This window comes from Bos grunniens, chromosome 12, assembly GCF_055505025.1.
Source record: "Bos grunniens cultivar Pamir isolate PY7600 chromosome 12, Bosgru_T2T1.0, whole genome shotgun sequence".
NCBI classification, from domain to species: Eukaryota; Metazoa; Chordata; class Mammalia; order Artiodactyla; family Bovidae; genus Bos; species Bos grunniens.
In genome coordinates this window covers 26051632-26072609 of record NC_141176.1, presented here as the reverse complement: position 1 = coordinate 26072609, position 20978 = coordinate 26051632, and the positions used below count along the sequence as shown (strand labels likewise).

Here is a 20978-nt window from a genome sequence, read left to right as displayed (position 1 = left end):
TCTTGAAGAATTTTCCATAGTTTATTGTGATCCACACAGTCAAAGGCTTTGGCATAGTCAATAAAGCAGAAATAGATGCTTTTCTGGAACTCTCTTGCTTTTTCCATGATCCAGCGGATGTTGGCAATTTGATCTCTGGTTCCTCTGCCTTTTCTAAAACCAGCTTGAACATCAGGAAGTTCACGGTTCACATGTTGCTGAAGCCTGGCTTGGAGAATTTTGAGCATTACTTTATAGGCATGTGAGATGAGTGCAATTGTGCGGTAGTTTGAGCATTCTTCGGCATTGCCTTTCTTTGGGATTGGAATGAAAACTGACCTTTTCCAGTCCTGTGGCCACTGCTGAGTTTTCCAAATTTGCTGGCATATTGAGTGTAGCACTTTCACAGCATCATCTTTCAGGATTTGGAATAGCTCAACTGGAATTCCATCACCTCCACTAGCTTTGTTTGTAGTGATGCTTTCTAAGGCCCACTTGACTTCACATTCCAGGATGTCTGGCTCTATGTCAGTGATCACACCATTGTGATTATCTGGGTCATGAAGATCTTTTTTGTTCAGTTCTTCTGTGTATTCTTGCCATCTCTTCTTAATATCTTCTGCTTCTGTTAGGTCCATACCATTTCTGTCCTTTATTGAGCTCATCTTTGCATGAAATGTTCCTTTGGTATCTCTGATTTTCTTGAAGAGATCCCTAGTCTTTCCCATTCTGTTGTTTTCCTCTATTTCTTTGCATTGATCGCTGAAGAAGGCTTTCTTATCTCTTCTTGCTATTCTTTGGAACTCTGCATTCAGATGCTTATATCGTTCCTTTTCTCCTTTGCTTTTCACTTCTTTTCTTTTCACAGCTATTTGTAAGGCCTCCCCAGACAGCCATTTTGCTTTTTTGCATTTCTTTTCTATGGGAATGGTCTTGATCCCTGTCTCCTGTACAGTGTCACAAACCTCAGTCCATAGTTCATCAGGCACTCTATCTATCAGATCTAGGCCCTTAAATCTATTTCTCACTTCCACTGTATAATCATAAGGGAATTGATTTAGGTCATACCTGAATGGTCTAGTGGTTTTCCCTACTTTCTTCAGTTTAAGTCTGAATTTGGCAATAAGGAGTTCATGGTCTGAGCCACAGTCAGCTCCTGGTCTTGTTTTTGCTGACTGTATAGAGCTTCTCCATCTTTGGCTGCAAAGAATATAATCAATCTGATTTCGGTGTTGACCATCTGGTGATGTCCATGTGTAGAGTCTTCTCTTGTGTTGTTGGAAGAGGGTGTTTGTTATGACCAGTGCATTTTCTCGGCAAAACTCTATCAGTCTTTGCCCTGCTTCATTCCGTATTCCAAGGCCAAATTTGCCTGTTACTCCAGGTCTTTCTTGACTTCCTACTTTTGCATTCCAGTCCCCTATAATGAAAAGGACATCTTTTTGGGGTGTTAGTTCTAAAAGGTCTTGTAAGTCTTCATAGAACCATTCAACTTCAGCTTCTTCAGCGTTACTGGTTGGGGCATAGACTTGGATTACTGTGATATTGAATGGTTTGCCTTGGAAACGAACAGAGATCATTCTGTCGTTTTTGAGATTGCATCCAAGTACTGCATTTCGGACTCTTTTGTTGACCATGATGGCCACTCCATTTCTTCTGAGGGATTCCTGCCCGCAGTAGTAGATATAATGGTCATCTGAGTTAAATTCACCCATTCCAGTCCATTTCAGTTCGCTGATTCCTAGAATGTCGACATTCACTCTTGCCATCTCTTGTTTGACCACTTCCAATTTGCCTTGATTCATGGACCTGACATTCCAGGTTCCTATGCAATATTGCTCTTTACAGCATCGGACCTTGCTTCTATCACCAGTCACATCCACAGCTGGAATTCTTTTTGCTTTGGCTCCATCCCTTCATTCTTTCTGGAGTTATTTCTCCACTGATCTCCAGTAGCAATCTGGGCACCTATTGACCTGGGGAGTTTCTCTTTCAGTATCCTATCATTTTGCCTTTTCACACTGTTCATAGGGTTCTCAAGGCAAGAATACTGAAGTGGTTTGCCATTCCCTTCTCCAGTGGACCACATTCTGTCAAATCTCTCCACCATGACCCGCCCATCTTGGGTTGCCCCACAGGCATGGCTTAGTGCTGTCTAGTCAGGTCCAAACTAGTGAAATAAAACAAATCTTTTCACTCAGGCAAGCAAAGTAGCAAAAATTGTTGGACCAACTTTTCTCTTGCTCGTGCTGTTGATTGAACTGATTGAACACAGGTTTTCATGTGGGCACTGATAATTAATAAGTGCCAGTTCAGTTCAGTTCAGTCACTCAGTCTTGTCCGACTCTTTGTGACCCCATGACCTGCAGCACGCCAGGCCTCCCTGTCCATCACCTTCTCCCAGAGTTCACCCAAACTCACATGCATCAAGTCGGTGATGCCATCCAGCCATCTCATCCTCTGTCGTCCCCTTCTCTTTCTGCCCCCAATCCCTACCAGCATCAGAGTCTTTTCCAATGAGTCAACTCTTCGCATGAGGTGGCCAAAGTATTGGAGTTACAGCCTCAGCATCAGTCCTTCCAATGAACACCCAGGACTGATCTCCTTTAGAATGGACTGGTTGGATCTCCTTGCAGTCCAAGGGACTCTCAAGAGTCTTCTCCAACACCACAGTTCAAAAGCATCAATTCTTCGGTGCTCAGCCTTCTTCACAGTCCAACTCTCACATCCATACATGACCACTGGAAAAACCATAGCCTTAACTAGACGGACCTTTGTTGGCAAATATCTCTGCTTTTTAATATGCTATCTAGGTTGGTCATAACTTTCCTTCCAAGGAGTAAGCATAATAAGTGCCAGGTGGTTATATTAGAGAGAGATTGACTTGGGGTTTAAAAGTTTCCTGGCTCTGGAATTTAAGCTCTCCCATTTACTAGCTTCATTGCCCTGAGCAAATTATGAGATATCTTTTGTCCTCGTATGTCTCATCTGTAAGGTGGGAATACCTTATATATGGTATATAAGGTATATATATACCTTATATATATTTAAATAAAAATGGTATTTTTATTTAATAAAATAAAAAGCATTTTATTAAAATGCTTTTAATAAAAAAGCATTATTTATCATAAAATTTACTTGTATAATGATTTTTAATATATTTACCGAGTTTTGTGACCATCACCAAAATCTAATTTTAGAACATTGCTTTTACCCCAGAAAGAACCTGTGCCCACCCCCAACCCCAGACAGCCATTAATCTTTTTTCAATTTCCTTGGTTTGCCTCTTCTGGTATTTTACTTAAATAGACCCATATAATATGTGTTGTTTTGTTTTTGACATCTTTCACTTAGCGCAGTTTTTGAGGTCTATCCGTGTTGTAGTGTGTATCAATTCTTTGTTCCTCTCTTTCATAACGATACTCCACATTTTGTTTATCCATTCATCAGCTGGTGAACTTTTGGGTTCTTTCCACTTTGGGGCTGTTAGGAACAATGCTACTATGAGCATTCCAATGGACGTCTCTATATGGACAAGTTTTTTTCCTTTCTTTGGGGTTTATACCCAGCAATAGAATTGCTCAGTTCAGTTCAGTCACTCAGTCATGTCCAACTATTGGCGACCCCATGGACTGCAGCATGGCGGGCCTCCCTGTCCATCACCAACTTCTGGAACTTGCTCAAACTCATGTCCCTCACATCGGTGAGGCCATCCAGCCATCTCATCCTCTGTCATCCCCTTCTCCTCCTTCCTTCAATCTCTCCCAGCATCAGGGTCTTTTCCAGGGAGTCAGTTCTTCACATCAGGTAGCCAAAGTATTGGAGTTTCAGCTTCAGCATGAATCCTTCCAATGAATATTCACGGATGATTTCCTATAGGATTAACTGCTTGGATCTCCTTGCAGTCCAAGGGACCCTCAAGAGTCTTCTCCAACACCACAGTGCAAAAGCATCAATTCTTTGGCATTCAGCTTTCTTCATAGTCCTGCTCTCACATCCATACATGACTACTGGAAAAACCATAGCTTTGATTAGATGGACCTTTGTTGGCAAAGTAATGTCTCTGCTTTTAATATGCTGTCTAAGTTGGTCATAGCTTTTCTTCCAAGGAGCAAGTGTCTTTTCCTTTCATGGCTGCAGTCACCATCGGCAGTGATTTTGGAGCCCATTATATCTACTACTGTGGGGAAGAATCCCTTAAAAGAAATGGAGTAGCACATAGTCAACAAAAGAATATGAAATGCAGTACTTGGGTGCAATCTCAAAAATGACAGAATGATCTCTGTTTGTTTCCAAGACAAACCATTAAATATCACAGTAATCTAAGTTGTATGCCCCAACCACTAATGCTGAAGTTGAACAGTTCTATGAAGACCTACAAGACCTTATAGAACTAACACCCAGAAAAGATGTCATTTTCATTATAGGGGACTGGAATGCAAAAGTAGGAAGTCAAGAGATAACTGGAATAATAGGCAAATTTGGCCTTGGAGTACAAAATGAAGCAGGGCAAAGGCTAATAGAGTTTTGCCAAGAGAACACACTGATCATAGGAAACACCCTCTTCCAACAACACAAGAGAAGACTCTACACATGGATATCACCAGATGGTCAATACAGAAATCAGATTGATTATATTCTTTGCAGCCAAAGATGGAGAAGCTCTATACAGTCACCAAAACAAGAGCAGGAGCTGACTGTGGCTCAGATCATGAACTCCTTATTGCAAAATTCAGACTTAAAATTCAGAATTGCTGAGTCATGTGGTAAATTTATGTTTAGCTTTTTACAAAATTAGCTGTTTGCAAAGTGACTGTGTATCTTGCATTCCTACTAGCAATGTATGACTGACTGTTCTAGTCCCTCCATATCCTCTTCAACACTTGTTATTTTCAGAATACAGTGCTTCTTCAAAATAAATCTGTATAATATCATTGTAAACACATATTATCAACCTTCATGTTCAGTGTACTAGGAACTAGAAGGATTGTGTATAATATGGTGAAGTAACTGTTTCTCAAACGTTTGCTTTCTCTCTCCAAAAGAATAAGTTTTATAACTAAAATATGAGAAATAAATACATGTGCATTTCTGAAAATGGCATAAAACATATTTATTATAAGTAATAAGTTCCAGTTCATAGGTGGCTCAGTGGTAAAGAATCTGCCTGCTAATGCAGGACATGAAAGAGACTCGGGTTCAGTCGCTGGGTTGGAAAGATCCCCTGGAGGAGGAAATGGCAACCCACTCCAGTATTCTTGCCTGGAAAATTCCATGGACAGAGGAGCCTGCCGGGCTACAGTTCATAGTATCACAAAGAAGCAAATACAACTGAGCACATGACAAGTTCCAACTTGGTTTCTTGAAGAAATGAAAGAAGCAAAGCACCATATTTTTTCTCTATTTAAAAACAATTCTTGGTATCTTTGAAGCATTAATGAATATCATAAAGCTTGTGAACTAAACCTATTCTGCATGGAATGAAAGATTTTACACAAAATTCTGCTTATTTGGGAAAGTCAAACTGCCTGCATCTTGGTTCTGTGAGGCACGACGAGGCAGTGCCAGGTTGAGTCAGTCCTTTATAGGAAGTGCCTAGCCAGCACACAGTAGGCGGCTTGAGAACGGGTTATTCTCTGGGTCTTCTTTACCTGGGTTTTCCTTGAAGGGACTCTATAGGCTAGAAAGGGAAAGCTACCACACGCATCAGCAAGATTCTGTGTCTGTAGCCACCATTCTTGGTGTATCAGAATTGAGCCAAAGGCCAGACCCAAGCTGCTGCCTCTAGGAAGATTCTCAATGCATCAGAGCTATCCAGACACCTTTCAAGTGTAGCTGGTGTGTCTAACAACTGCTCTCCTGTCTCAGGGTCTCCTGTACTGCTTTTCTTTAAATTGAAGTTTTCCTTAACAGCATTCTGTTCATAGTTTCCTTTGCTCCAACTTCTGGTCCATTTTCCCATCATACTGATGGGAAATGATCATACTGATATTATGAAGAAATAGTCATCTGTGTTAAAACTGGAAAACGTAAGCAGCTATCTACCTCTCTTCTTTTTTGCTGAAGAAATATTTACCTGATGAATCTTTCTATAATATACAAAGCCTGGGTGGTAATATAAAATATAGAAATATTTAAATTTTCATGAGTTTTCCATGAATTCTATGAATACAACATCCATTTTTTAATATTATTTTGTAATATTAAAAGTTTCTGTCTTTATACTGGCTCTGAAGCTCATACAGGATTTAGTACTTATGAAATGGGTTTAGAGAAAACGTACTTTAGTATATTTATAACTTGGACTGGGATTATCTTCAGTGATTTGAAGGAGTTCTTTGTAATGAGCGTAAGGTAAAAAATGAAAATGTCATATAGCCCAAAGAAATGACACTCACATTACCACAAAAGGCCTTCAGCTCTCATGTGGATTAGTATTCTGCATCCATACAAAGGAACATTCCCTCCTTCTTCTATCAAGCTGTCGTTAACAACTTCAAGGCAAAGTAGACAAAAATAATGTTGTAAAAAGAGATATCATTGATTATAAATGATCAGTTTCATTATTCTATGCCAACAATTAAAAAGGCATTTGATGCGTTTGTAGAAGTCTTTACATCCTGACAGCTTCATTTCCTTTTCTTATTTTTTTTTTAAATGAAGCAGTACTTGGATTTTTTAATGATATGTTTCTTTTAGTCCATTTTTTTTAGTTATAATTGATTGCAGTTGTTTGTATTTTGTAAATATGGTGACAAGCTTTGTGTTTCACTGAAGAACTGTGACATTCAAAATTTGGTTTCATTAGCAAACCTGGAAAAGTGATAGAGACACTTTGAGTAGGCATTTCAATAAATTCTCAGTGCACTGAGTTCATACATCAAGAATCGGTTTAATTTATCCACATGAAGCTAGGCTGATTGCAACCGACGCACTCATGAAACATTAATAAAGCACTGTGTTCAGTTCTAACATGATTATAATCTGACCTCCTCACAAAGGGCAGAAATAGAAAGTATCTCTGATAACATTACCCTAATGCTGGGTTCATCAATCATAATCTGCCCTTTCTTAAAATTTGTTTTAGAAGAAGGGCTTCCATGGATGTGCACTGCTAATCTCCCCAGCCCTCCACTCAGTGTGTTCCTGGTTGTCTGCAGAGCAGGCGCGGTGCACTGAGGCAGAGAGCACAATGCCATGGCGTTCTCCTTTGAATGTATTACATCCTTTATAAAGTGTCTTTTGTAATAGGTGAAAATCGGCATTTAGGGTATATTGTACCTTGCTCAAAGATGAAGTTTAGCAAATAGCGTAACATAAGAATTACTGGCAGTCTTGAAAAATAGATAGGGCTTCCCTAGTGGCTCAGTCAGTTAAGAATCCGCCTGCAATGCAGAACACCCAGGCTCAACCCCCCTGGGTCAGAAAGATCCCCTGGAGAAAGGAATGGTAACCCACTCCAGTATTCTTGCCTGGGAAACCCCATGAACAGAGGAATCTGGCGGAACCTACAGTCCATGGGTTCCAAAGAGTCGGACATGATTTAGTGACTAAATCAGCACCATTGTGATAGGTACATTGTGTGTGAGTGCCCGCCCTGCCACCTGTTAGCCAGGACACTCTGGACGAATAGGGTATCCTTATCCCTCGGAGCTTTAGAGCATCCTTATCTCTGAGAACTGGGGGTTTGCGGGTCATGTAACCTTTGTTGAGAACCAGCTCTGAACAAGGATGGAAAACACAGAGAAGATGTGCTCATGAATCGTACTCTACATCAAGCTAGAGTAAAGCCTGATTTAGGGATCCCTTCATTTACCCCAGTCTTCACACTGCCCTGGGCTCTGGAGCCATAAGTGTGAGCAGCAGAGCCAGTGGCCATTCAGAAGGTCACCCTCTAGCTAGGAACCCACACGAGTAAACAGACAGGCTCAGTCAGCGCTCAGTCAGCAGGTAACTTCTGAGAGCTCCAGGTGCTATTTTGCGTGTTTGGGGTATAGTACCAATGAACAGAGAGAGATCTCTGCCCTCATAGAGCTTACTCTCGATCAAAGAGAGATGGACCATAAACAGAAATTAATAAGTAAGGTACCTGGTGTTTTAGCAGGTGATCAGTACTGTGGAAAAAAAGAAGTAGCGCAAGGCACAGGGATCACAAATATGGAAGTGGATGTCAGATTTTACCTGTGTTCTGAGAGGATCTCTCAGGCTGCAGTTATGGGAATGAATTCTTCAGGCACAGGGTAGCATCAGGCACATCTGTTGGAGGTACTGGGAGCGGGGATGGTGACTTGGGCCAGCACAGTAGCCGTGAAGGTAGAAAGAAACTGATCAGCTCTGGAGAATTTTTAAGTTAGAGCCAACAGTTTCCCTCTGCAACTTCCTTGCAGTGGCCATTTTCCTTCAGATTTCTCTAGTCTCACAGAGTCAGATAAAGAAAGGTTGGGAGCCAGGTGTACAGAGTCATAATGGCTAGAGCAGCGAAGAGAGAGCCACCGCATTTTGGTGCTCCTTTCTAGGATGAGGGGAAGGGGAGAATGGGCCGGGGTAGGGGGGCGGGGTTAGTGCCTATCAGGTTTAACAGAAATTTGAGCATCAGGAAAAGCCCAAGTCAACATGTTTATCTTCTACCAAACTGTGATCGTTTTTAAATACATGCCTTACTTATCCATCTGTATATCCTTCAAGGCTGGCGCCTGGCATGCAGTAGGTGGGCTGTAGGTTGGGACCTGGCTCACTTTGATTATTTGCATTTCAGTGGGATGTGCTGGAGGTCAGAGATCTTGCCTTGTTTGTTGAAGTCTCCCTGGGGACACTTCCTGTTACATAAGAGGTGCTCCATATGGAATGAATAAATGATGAATGAATGAATGGTCCCCCTGGTTGAGATCTTCTTCCTTCAGATGCCCTTACAGTTCACTTCCTCCTTGTAGTCCTTAATTGTCACAAACTCAAGGACACTTTCTATGACTACCTGCTCTAAATCAGCAATCCGCTTCCCATCCATACATATCTCTTGACTTTCTTTTTCCCTTAACATTTATCACCTCTCGACATACACTCCATCTCACTAATAATCTTGGTCTTAGTCAGTCTCTCTCTGACAAGGATTTTGGCTCTAATCCTAAGATCTGCAGTAATGTCTGGCACATCACAGATCATAAATCAGTATTTGTTGAATGAGTGAATGAATTTCTTTCCCACTCACCCTCACTTCCTGACATTCCTTCCTTCTTTTGGTGACCAACACATCTTTCCCATAGTTTAAATAATCACCCGATAAATATTTATTATTTAATGCTGATTAGGAGCTATAGGAAATGGAATAGAAGTATTAGACACAGTCTCTACATTCCAAATGCTTTGATTCTAATTGAGGATGTAGTGCGTGCGGCCTGTTTGAAACAATTAAGTGTTAATCAGTAATAACCCCATTCCTTTGTCTAGCACTTTACAATTTATATGCAAATTGATTTTCACAAGTAAATTTGTATGCATTATTTACTACATTAAACAAGAGGGTACTCATGATAAGTGTCATAAAAATTCATAAAAGACTTCATAGACTGAGGTGGAGAACTCAGAAAATGAACATTGGACTTGAGTGAGGATGTCTCGGACTTGAAAAAGCAGCAGCAGGATGAAATGCTTTCATGTTAAGGGGAAAGGATCAACAGAGGTTCAGAGGTCATACCAGCTGCTATGTGCCCAGGGCTGTAAATTATGCTGCTGGAGCCAAGGATTTGTATCTAGAAGCCTAAAGAAATAGTGGGAGAGGGTGGGATCAAGGTTTGAAAGGTCTTAGGGGTCAGGGAAAGTTTACACTGAATGTGTTTTGCTAGGAGGAGCCTTGGAAGATTTGAAATCAAGAATGACAGTAAGAGCTGATAGTTTCAGAAATCTGTTCTGCCAGCAGGGTGCAGGACCTGGAGTGGAGGAGGAGGTCAGAGGCTGACAGTAGCCCATGTGGAGAGCAGTGAGAGCTCAGGCTAGGACCATGCTAGCAGGAATGGAAAATAATGCAGTGCATTATACACCCAGAAAGCAATCAAGTAAGAGAATAATTTAAGCCCTCCAAAATAAACATTTAAAACAAACTCATCGCTTCATGGCAAATGGAAGGAAGAAAAGTGGAAACAGTGGCAAAGTTTATTTTCTTGGGCTTCAAAAGCACTGCCGACGATGACTGCAGCCATGAAACTAAAAAACAGTTGCTCATTGGAAGGAGAGCTATAACATACCTAGACAGCATATTAAAAAGCAGAGATATCACTTTGCCGACAGAGGTCCATATCGTCAAAGCTATGGTTTTTCCAGTAGTCATCTACAGATGTGAAAGTTGGATCATAAAGAAAGCCGAACGCTGAAGAATTGATGCTTTCAAATTGTGTAGGAGAAGACTTGAGAGTCCCTTGGACAGCATGGAGATCAAACCAGTCAATCCTAAAGGATATCAATCCTGAATATTCATTGGAAGGACTGATGCTGAAGTTCCAATACTTTGGTCACCTGATGCAAAGACCCAACTCATTGGAAAAGACCCTGATGCTAGGAAAGATTGAAGGCAAAAGGAGAAGGGGGTGGCAGAGGATGAGATTGTTAAATAGCATCACCGACTCAATGGACGTGAATTTGAGCAAACTGAGAGACAATGGACAGGGAAGCCTGGAATGCTGCAGTCCATGGAGTCTCAAAGACCTGGACACGATTTAGCAATTGAACAGATGTTATGTTTATTTAAAATAATTACAGTCCCTGGTTTCAGAACTAAGATCCTGCAAGCTGCATGGTGCAGCCAAAAAATAAATAAGTCTTTCGCTATGTCATTACTATAACTTCAATTTAATCATGAAGAGAAGCCAGCATAGACACTACAGAAGAAGTAGCAATATGAATTTGTCGTTGTCCACCAGTATATATGCAACTCTATCTGGTTAGATTTTCCAGCATCAGAAGCAGATTTTTGAGGCAATACAAGAAAGGGCTGGGAAATGTTCCTCTTCTAGTCTAGAAGAAGAAATAGAAATTCGATATTCTTAAATAGAAGAATTCTGAAGAAAATAACATTCTCTCCTCACAGTTAATTCCACTAGCCTCGTTTCCTTTTTCATAAGTTTCTGAACTGCTTTGTCCTAAACCTACCAGAGAAAGAGTTCTGTGCAATCTAATATCCACGGGACAATATGGAAATTAGAATTAGGTAACTATTATTCATCTAAGAGATATCCTCTCTGGTTCAAATCTCACTCTTTATTTCCTTCCTCTCAGATCCCCAGGGTAGAATTATGGATTGGGAATTGGTTTATCTGGGCTTAAAGCAATTGCTTCTGCTTTTAGATATGCAAGGAGAGAGTAAAACAAGCTATTAAGACCATTATAACCCTAATAGCTTAGTAATCAAGTATTTCTTTCTGTTTTTCAATTGTGTTTGCAATAAAATCTTGTTTCAAAGTCCAAAATAGGTTCATGCATGAAAACACAGTTCTAAAGAGAACAAATAAGTAGATATAGCATGTATTTACTAACAGATTAATACTGTTCAAAGTTCAGTTAATCTCAGTGTCAGGCTTCAACTTTAGATAGGTCTTTATGCTTTAATTATGTGATATCTAAAATTCGGTTCTTAGATACACATTTGATTTAGAACCAGACTTAACTTTTAAGTGTTTTGACTGGATTTTCTTTTCTTTTTCTTGCAGTGATTAGCAAGACAATCTGTAAGACCGTCTGTTTAATCTGTTACCTGATTATTCCTTTGTCATTTAATTTTATAACCCCCCCCCAAAAAAAAACCTGAGGCTAAATTAGTTATTGTTTCTTTATTAATTGACTCAACTATCTAATGTATAGAATAGGGTAAGTAAGTACAGGCATAGAATTTTTTAATGTAATTAAAGATTTTTGTAGAGAGCCATGAGCTAATAAGTTTGAAAACTGAGATGAAATGGATAAATATAAGGAAAAATATCACATGTCAAAATTGGCACCAGAAGACCTTACAAACCTTAAAGAAATTTAAATAGTAAATCTTTCCAGCCCCCAGAATATCCAAGGCCATATTATTTTATAGGTGAATTCTACCAAATTTTTAAGAGATAAAGAATTCCTTTCTTAGGCAGATTATTCTGTTGCAGGAAAGGGGGACCCCTTTCAGGGCCCGAAACTGGGCTCTTGTCTAACACTCGGAAATGAATTGTCCGAGGAGACACATGTGCTGACAAAGCAAGAGATTTTTTTGGGAAAGGGCACCTGGGTGGAGAGCAGTAGGGTAAGGGAACCCAGGAGAACAGCTCTGCCGCGTGGCTCGCAGTCTAGGGTTTTATGGTGATGGGATTAGTTTCTGTGTGGTCTTTGGCCAATCATTCTAATTCAGAGTCTTTCCTGGTGGCTCACGCATTTTTCAGCCAAGATGGATGCTAGTGAGAGGGATTCTGGAAAGTGGACGGACTTGTGGTGTCTCCTTTTGACCTTTCCCAAACTCTTCTGGTTGGTGGTGGCTTATTAGTTCTGTATTCCTTACCAGGATCTCCTGTCATAAAACAACTCATGCGAATGGTTACTAAAGGGCCGTTTCAGTCAGTGTTCTTCCCCTAACAATTCTAGAAAACATAACAAGCGATTCAGCTCATTTTATGAGACTACTGGGATCTTGATTCCAAAGTAGTTAAAGGGAAGGAAAGGAAAAAATTAATAGGGCTGATTCATGTATGGATATAAGTGTGAAAACTATGGGTAATAATATCATTCTAAGTAATAATAATCTAAAACCCAGTAACTCTAAATCTATGTTAAATGTGTGTGTGTGCATTGACCCTTTTTTTTTTTTTGCATTGACCCTTTTAAGATCAGAGAAAAGATAGTGATATCCCATGTCACCACTGTTTAATATAGTTCTCAAAGTTGAAAACAATTCTATAAGAAAAAATAAAGATATTAACTAGTAAGAGTCACCAGGAACATGATCAATTTATAGACATCAATATCATTTTACTACATCATCTATAACTGAGTTTAAAATATAATTTTTAAAATATTATAATTGTATCAAAATTTACAAACTTCCTGGGAATTAACTTAACCAGAGTTACCCATGTCCTTTATGTTGTGGTCTATGCGTGGGTTGGAAAAGAATTTCCAGACACGAAACAGAATGAGAGGGAATAAAGTTTATTAAAGTGGAAGATGCTGTTGGAACAGCCAGCTAGCTCAAGGGAGAGCCAACGTTGAACAGGTGTCCTTAGTCCATTTTTAGAGCCAGGGTACAAGGGAGCAGGATAGGGGTCTTGAGGATCATGTGCTGATTGTATGAGGCACGTATACTGGGTGGGGGAAGACTAAGGCAAATACCTTCTCCCTATGGCGTAGGGTGATGGACAGGGAGGCCTGGCGTGCTGCGGTTCATGGGGTTGCAGAGAGTTGGACACAACTGAGCGACTGAACTGAACTGAACTGATGGGGTAGGAAGGGAGACAGGTTATACTGCTCAGGAGGACTTGAAATTCATTAATAGTTAACAGCATGGGGAGGGAAGGATGATAGGGTCTGGTTTTTTCCATTCCTACATCCCAAGGCCCTCCTTGGTTTGTTTTTGTTTTTGTTTCTGTTTTTTTGTCCTTGGGACACCACACTTTATAGAGAAAATACTAACTTCTGTATGTAACAAAGTACTTAGAAAATTATCTGTTTAAATAAAGAGACATTCTGAGACCATGGATGGGAAAACCTAATACCGATTTTCTCAGATTAACCTATAAATTTATCATAATCCCAATCAAAATTATTTTGATGTATCTATACACTTATTGTGAAAGTTACAAGAAAGAATTGTTGTTGCTTTGTCACTAAGTCATGTCTGACTCTTTTATTACTCCATGGAAGTAGCCCTCCAGGCTCCTTCTGTCCATGGGGTTTCCCAGGCAAGAATACTGGAGTGGATCACCATTTCCTTCTTCAGGGGATCTTCCCGACCAGGGATTGAACCCAGGTCTCCTGCATTGGCAGGTGTATTCTTTGCCACTGAGCCACCAGTAAAGCCCACAGGGAGGAATAAAGGTCCACAAATAGCTTAGCTGGCTCTTAAAAGGATGAATCTACCAGATATTAAGATATCTAAGACATAAAGATAAATTAAGATAACAGTAGAACTAAAAGGTTCAAAGAGCTGGGGACACACACATGTCTAGACAGATAAATGTCAGGGTGGGAACATAGGTGGGTAGATGATAGATAGAAGAGGGAAAAAGCAAAAGGGAAGAAGGGTTGTATTGCTTTTTCTATTAGGAAGAATATTATATTAACTAAACAACAGAAGTTTTATATCTTTGTTTCAAATATACAAGCATTAAAGATGACAGTGCACATTGCTTAAGAAAAGTGTGTTTGTTTAATAGATGGTATTGGAAAAACTGACTTACTATAGTAACAAAAATTATACTGGATCTCTACAGCATATTAAAAAGCAGAGACATTACTTTGCCAACAAAGTCTGTCTAGTCTAAAGCTATGGTTTTTCCAGTTTTCCAGTTTTATGGTTTTTTCTCGTATGGATGTGAGAGTTGGACTGTAAAGAAAGCTGAGTGCCAAAGAATTGATGCTTTTGAACTGTGATGTTGGAGAAGACTCTTGAGAGTTCCTTGGACTGCAAGGAGATCCAACCAGTCCATCCTAAAGGAAATCAGTCCTGAATATTCATTGGAAGGACTGATGCTGAGGCTGAAACTCCAATACTTTGGCCCCCAGATGCAAAGAGCTGACTTGTTGGAAAAGACCCTGATGCTGGGAAAGATTGAAGGAAGGAGGAGAAGGGGACAACAAAGGATGAGATGGTTGGATGACATCATCGACTCAATGGACATGAGTTTGAGCAAGCTCCGGGAGTTGGTGATGGACAGGGAAGCCTGGCATGCTTCAGTCTACGGGGTTGCAAAGAGTTGGACACCACTGAGCAACTGAACTGAACTGATCTAATGCCACATATAGTGAAATTGAACTCTAGATAGATTAAAGGCCAGTATGTGAAAAGTAGGGCTTCCCAGGCTACCCTAATGGTAAAGAACCCACCTACCAACTCAGGTAGATGTAAGAGACACAGGTTCAGTCCCTGGGTTGAGAAGATCCCCTGAAGGAGAACACGTCTACCCACTCCAATATTCTTGCCTGGAGAATTTCATGTACAGAGGAGCCTGGCAGGCTGCAGTCCGTAGGGTTGCAGAGTTGGACATGACTGAAGCAACTTATTGCATGCATGCATGCATATGAAAAGTAAAACCATAAATATAACACAGCTGACACATCAGAATATAGAAAGTTATTTTAGTTACTTTAAAACAAAATCCCAAGATCATAAACATAAAGAAAAAAGGTTTGTTGTTTCCAAATTAAGAATTTCTATTCAACAAAGAACAACATGGATAAAGTTAATAGACATGTGACCTTTGGGAGAATGCATTGCAAAATTTGATGCCAACAAACTACTACCTGAAATATATAAAGAATTTCTGGGAAAAAAAAAACGTAAAGACAGGAACTTTCAGAAAAGAATGGGCAAAAAGCATGAACAGAAAATGTACTGAAGAGGAAACCCAAATGGCTGACAGCATATTAAAAAACATGTCAAACCCCTCAGTAATCAGAGGAAAACAAATTGTAACAGCAGTGAGATACTGTTCTGAATCTGTACACAGGCTAATATTAAGCTCCTGGACAATCCCAGTTGTCAGTGGGGATGTGGCCATGTAGACACACCTTCATGCACTGCTTGAGGGAGTGGACAGAAACAGCCAATCTACACTGATGACTCAGACTCAGTTTATGCATATCTAGTGCAGGGATGTATCAGTCCTGCTCCAGCTTATGAGTCCCAAGAAATTCTCATAAAGAGTCAGACAGGGATGCAGGAGTGGGCGTTCGTCACAGAGCATTGTGTCACAGCACATTGGAGGCAGTCTAGTGCTCACTGCTGGGGAAGTTCTGAGCAGCCCCTGAAAACAGTGGATTCGCTATGCCTAGCCACACAGCTAGATCCTAAAAAACAAGGCTAAGTGAAGAAAGTAAGAAACAATGAAATCTGTAACCCCACTCCATTTTTGTGAGTCAAAAATACACACCAAAAAAATGTTTGTGTGTAAAAAAAATGTAAAAAAAAAAATTACGTGTGTAATGTTTTATAAAGACACATGCAAACAAAAGGAGAAACATTAAACACTATAGCATTGCCCATGGCAGAGGAAAATGAAAGAAGCAGTTGGAGATGCTAAATAAATGTTTTAAAACTCAAATTAGGGAACAGTGATTATTGCTTTCACCCCTCATAGTTGCATTAGGCATTTAGTTCAATAATTTTTTTATTCAAATGCAGTAAATTTCATTGACCCTTTCTTCCAAATATGTCTAGTAGTCTCTACAAGATTGATTTGAAATGGTCACTGCTGAGCTAATTATGTAATTATGTTGGTAAGATCTTCCTTTAAAGAATTTCACTACTGTTTGACTTCCAGTGAACAGATTTGTGCAATAGCTACTCTATAATGAACCTCCATTTATTCTTTTTTTTTTCTTCCTTTCATTTATTGCACATGCACTGAATAATTACTGTCTTCTCATTTATACAAATTGACCAAACCAATGTGATAGACATAATCATTATGGGATTGTAACCAATGTATCTTTTGTATTTTCGTCCCTTTTCTTGTTCTCTAGTCCGAACTATTTTGTCCAGTGAGATACAGAGAATAGAAATTCAGTTTAGTTTTAGTATGAAAGCTATCCTTTTAAAATATCTGTTTATATTTCTGAAAGAGAAACATTCATAATCACTGGTATAAACAAAATACCAAAATTTTTGAAATAAATAAAAAGGGAGTTTGATGGGAATAGGTTACTAGTTAAATGTGATCCAGGATCCACCTGCCAATGCAGGAGACACAGGTTTGATCCCTGATCCAAGACGATCCCAGATGCCTCAGAGCAACTAAGCCCGGGCACCGCAACTACTGAACCTGTGCTCTAGAGCCCGGGAGCCAGAACTGCTGAAGCCCACACGCCCTAGAGCCCGTGCTTGGCGACAGGAGAAGCCACCACAGTGAGAAGTCCACTCATCATAACTAGAGGGTAGCACCCCCTCGCTGCCACTGGAGAAAAGGCCACACAGCAACAAAGACCCAGCACAGGCAAAATAAGTAAATAAATAAACTATTTTTTAAAAACGTGATCACAGGAAAAGTTGAAAAGTATCGTTCAGATATTTTTTAGATTAAAAAAATGAAATATAATTATCAAAGGGCTAATTTAAGAAACCATTTATTAATTGAATTCCAAGCTGGTTTCAACGCCTTCGAAATCAGGGGGCATGCAGCCAAAGAATGACTTCATTCACATATTTAGTTACAGCTGTAATTGCAAAAATTGTTTTCTGTGGCTTTGCATAGTTGAAATTTAAGAAGGTAGTGCTACAGCTTTTTCCTCATGTTGCTGAAATCGGTGTGCCCTTCAAATCAGTAAGAAGCTGATGATGAGCGAGGGTGGGAGGTGAGAGGCATAGTGAGCCGCACTGTGATGGCCACTGCTCTACTACGGCTGCGACAGGGCTGCATGCCTACCTACCAGGGCACCTCTGTGACGCTTGGATGGCTTCTCAGGAAATGAAAAGGCCTCTTTTTTTTTCCTGACTCTTTCTGGAAGTTTCTTATAGTCCCTAACTCTCAGTAATTTGCATTCATTTCCCACTGGCTAGCAAATACCCCAAATTACCCAGCGGTTCCTAAACAGTATAATAGCAGAGTTAACTCATATCAGGTCATTCCCTTTTAGTAATGTAGACGTAAATTTGAAGACTTTGGGCAGGAAAGTAAATATATATCAAAGTTTCTAATTAAATTGTTTACTTTGAGACTAATGGTTAAAAATTAAAAATGAAATTATTATGCATGGCACTAAAACAGGCAATTCAAATTCCTTTTAAACATGAATGTGTCTTTTTAAAGAAATCTATTTAATGTTAAAATTTATATCACATATTCAGTTAAGTCAAGAGTATGTTTAATAGTTAAAAAGAAAATTTTCTTTTAGGTCTGTGTTTTATTAGAGATTGTACTTTGTCATTTCTAAGAATAGGTCTGACACATAGAGGTGAAATACAGGAGGGCAAAGAATGAATTCTACTTATTTATATAGAATATTTCAAGTTAAGAATGGAGATTTACTAAATTTTCATGGTCTCTTTATCTCTTTCCTGACTGATTCAGGCCCTGGAAAGTGAATTTGTTTCTTGCCAACTCCATCAGTGGATTGACCTTGTATTTGGATACAAGCAGAGAGGACCGGAAGCAGTCCGGGCTCTGAATGTTTTTCACTACCTAACCTATGAAGGCTCTGTGAACCTGGACAGTATCACTGACCCTGTGCTGAGGGAGGTAGGTAATAAGTTGGATATGATTCTGAAAATTTCTGCCGCCCTTCAACACAAACTTGGCTTTCCATCTCCTGCATAAATCTCCTTCCAATGTAAATTTTATAAAACATAGATTTCAAGTTCTTGACAAATGTGGAAAAGTGAGTGTTGTATGTCAAAACAAGTAATGAGGCTACCATGTAGTTCCTTTCTGAAATGCAGACATATACAGTGCACTTTAGTATCCCTCTTTTATTTTATTTCAGCGTCTTCATTGAAATGCTTAATGCCTTATGTGTTATAAATTAAAGAAACCTCTGCAGTCCATGGGGTTGCTGAGGGTCAGACATGACTGAGCGACTTCACTTTCACTTTTCATTTTCATGCATTGGAGAAGGAAATGGCAACCCACTCCAGTGTTCTTGCCTGGAGAATTCCAGGGACGGGGGAGCCTGGTGGGCTGCTGTCTATGGGATCACACAGAGTTGGACATGACTGATGCAACTTAGCAGCAGCAGCAGCAGCATTGAATATTTAAATATGAATAGTTCACATTAAAATAACCTGCCAATACCTATTTTTTTTTAATAAAAGCAGAACTACAGCCTGCTAGACGAAATACTCAAAAAATGCATCAGTAAAATAGATGAGATTATAGTATGTTATTCCTGCACATTCTCAACCTGAAATTTTATAGCTAACAGTTGGGAATTATATGCTATAGTTTGTGTATAAGTATATTTTATGAAAATATTCATAAAATATATTATTTAAATCACTTGTACGTTGCACAAAATTATTTCAGATAGGTGTAAAGAGTGAAGATGCAACAGCTGCTAGATGAGTCTCGCTTCAAGGAAGCTGTATCTCAGTCTTCCATTCTACCAGATATCTGCCATCTGCTCTATGCAAAACAAGCAATCATTTCTACATTTCCAGTCACTAGGATGCTTTTTTATTTTTTTATTTTTTAATTTTAGAGGTGGAAAACTCATAGATTTGGGAAATAAAGCTCTAAAAGAAAAATTTGCATCCATAAAGTTATTTCTTACAGACTTCTATAAAGATAAAATGACTCTATTTGTATGGCTTCAAGCAGAGAAGAGGAGAGGGAAGGGAAGAGCCTCATGCTCCTTGATCATTGAGCCCTTGGGGCTAAATATTTGGAGAACACATTGCAAGCATATTATTAGGTGTAGTGTTCTACCATGTTGTATGCACAAGGAAATGGAATTATTGCCTGAAGCTGGAAGAAGGAGATAGGGACAGAGAAGGGATGAGTGAGAAAAGAGCCAGATACTTGAACATTTGTAGGTGAAATAAGGGATTTTGTCTACAAAATAATCTGATTAGTTTGTTCACAACTGGGAATTCTAATTCTGAGCTTAATTATTCTCTTAATAATGTACCCTTAACATATACTCAGTGCTATAAATGCCTTACCACTATATTTTCTTTTCAGAACCAGTACCTTTAGAATCAGAAAAAGAAAAGAATTACAGTAGCTTATCCTTTTATGGCAAGACCAACTCCAGATTGTTTATTGACTTTTAAATATCATAAACATTTTTGCTCCTGAATATCTTAGTGTACATTCCACCCATTATAATATGCTGTCCTTAAGTTGCAAGTTGATCATCTTGAGCAAAATAAAAATATTTTAAGCATATTGTGCATAATGAAAGAACATAGCAGCATTAAAATTGACTGAAAATAGCAGATCTTTCCAACTTAAATTGAAGAAGGAAATGGCAAACCTCTCCAGTATTCTCACTGGGAAAATCCTACAGACAGAGGAGCCTAGCAGGCCCCAGTCTATAGGGTCGAAAAGAGTTAGACACAACTGAGTGACTGAGCATATTTAAATGAGAACAAAGAGATAAATGAGAAAAGGAAAATGAAATGGAATTAGGATTGAGACTTTTTAAATGTGGATATAGTGTTTATTACTTGAATTCTATAAAAATACCTGCTACTACAAGGTAACACTCCTTTGCTTTGGACAGTAAAAAAAAAAAAAAAAAAAAACTGTATAGAATTGTCAAACTGTAGAAAATCTCCATGAAACATTACATGAAAGAGAGTAATTTAAAAAATTAAAAAATAGGTTGGGAAGGGGTTCCAGCTTTCCCAGTCTGAGGGCATAGTTGCTGAACACTGAGGTTCCATTAGAGAAGCTCCCAGAGTCACTCAGTGCCATGTATGCCCTCCCTACCTAAGCCCCTCGCCCACCTCTCTCACCGAAAAACTTTTCTGTCAGTTCTTAAAATACTAGGTGAGAGAGCATGTACTTGGAACACTGTTACCTTACTTCCGCCGGGCAGCACGGGCTCACACACACACTAGCAGAGCACTGGCCCTGACCCACCCAGTGTTTTGTGGTTTAGATGCTAAGTCATGTCCAACTCTTTGAGACCCCATGGACTGTAGCCCACCAGGCTTCTCTGCCTATGGGATTTTCCAGACAAGATTATTGGAGTGGGTTGCCATGCTCTCCTTTAGGGGATCCTCCTGACTCAGGGATCGAACCCATGTTTCCTATGTCTCCAGCATTGGCAGGCAGATTATTTACTCACTGAGCCACCTGGGAAGCCCATCCTACCCAGAGGCCCTG

The 20978-nt window shown here is 39.5% G+C and overlaps 1 protein-coding gene across 9 annotated transcripts in view; it reads left to right on the top strand.

Annotated features, from left to right (window-relative positions):
- Positions 1-20978, top strand: part of NBEA (neurobeachin) — a 672061-nt gene that overhangs the window by 610302 nt on the left and 40781 nt on the right. For all 9 annotated transcript variants that reach the window (XM_086329378.1, XM_086329374.1, XM_086329377.1 and 6 more), the window contains one exon: positions 18219-18386. In XM_086329378.1, the coding sequence (XP_086185504.1) occupies positions 18219-18386 (168 nt within the window). The remainder of the gene's footprint in view (positions 1-18218; positions 18387-20978) is intronic.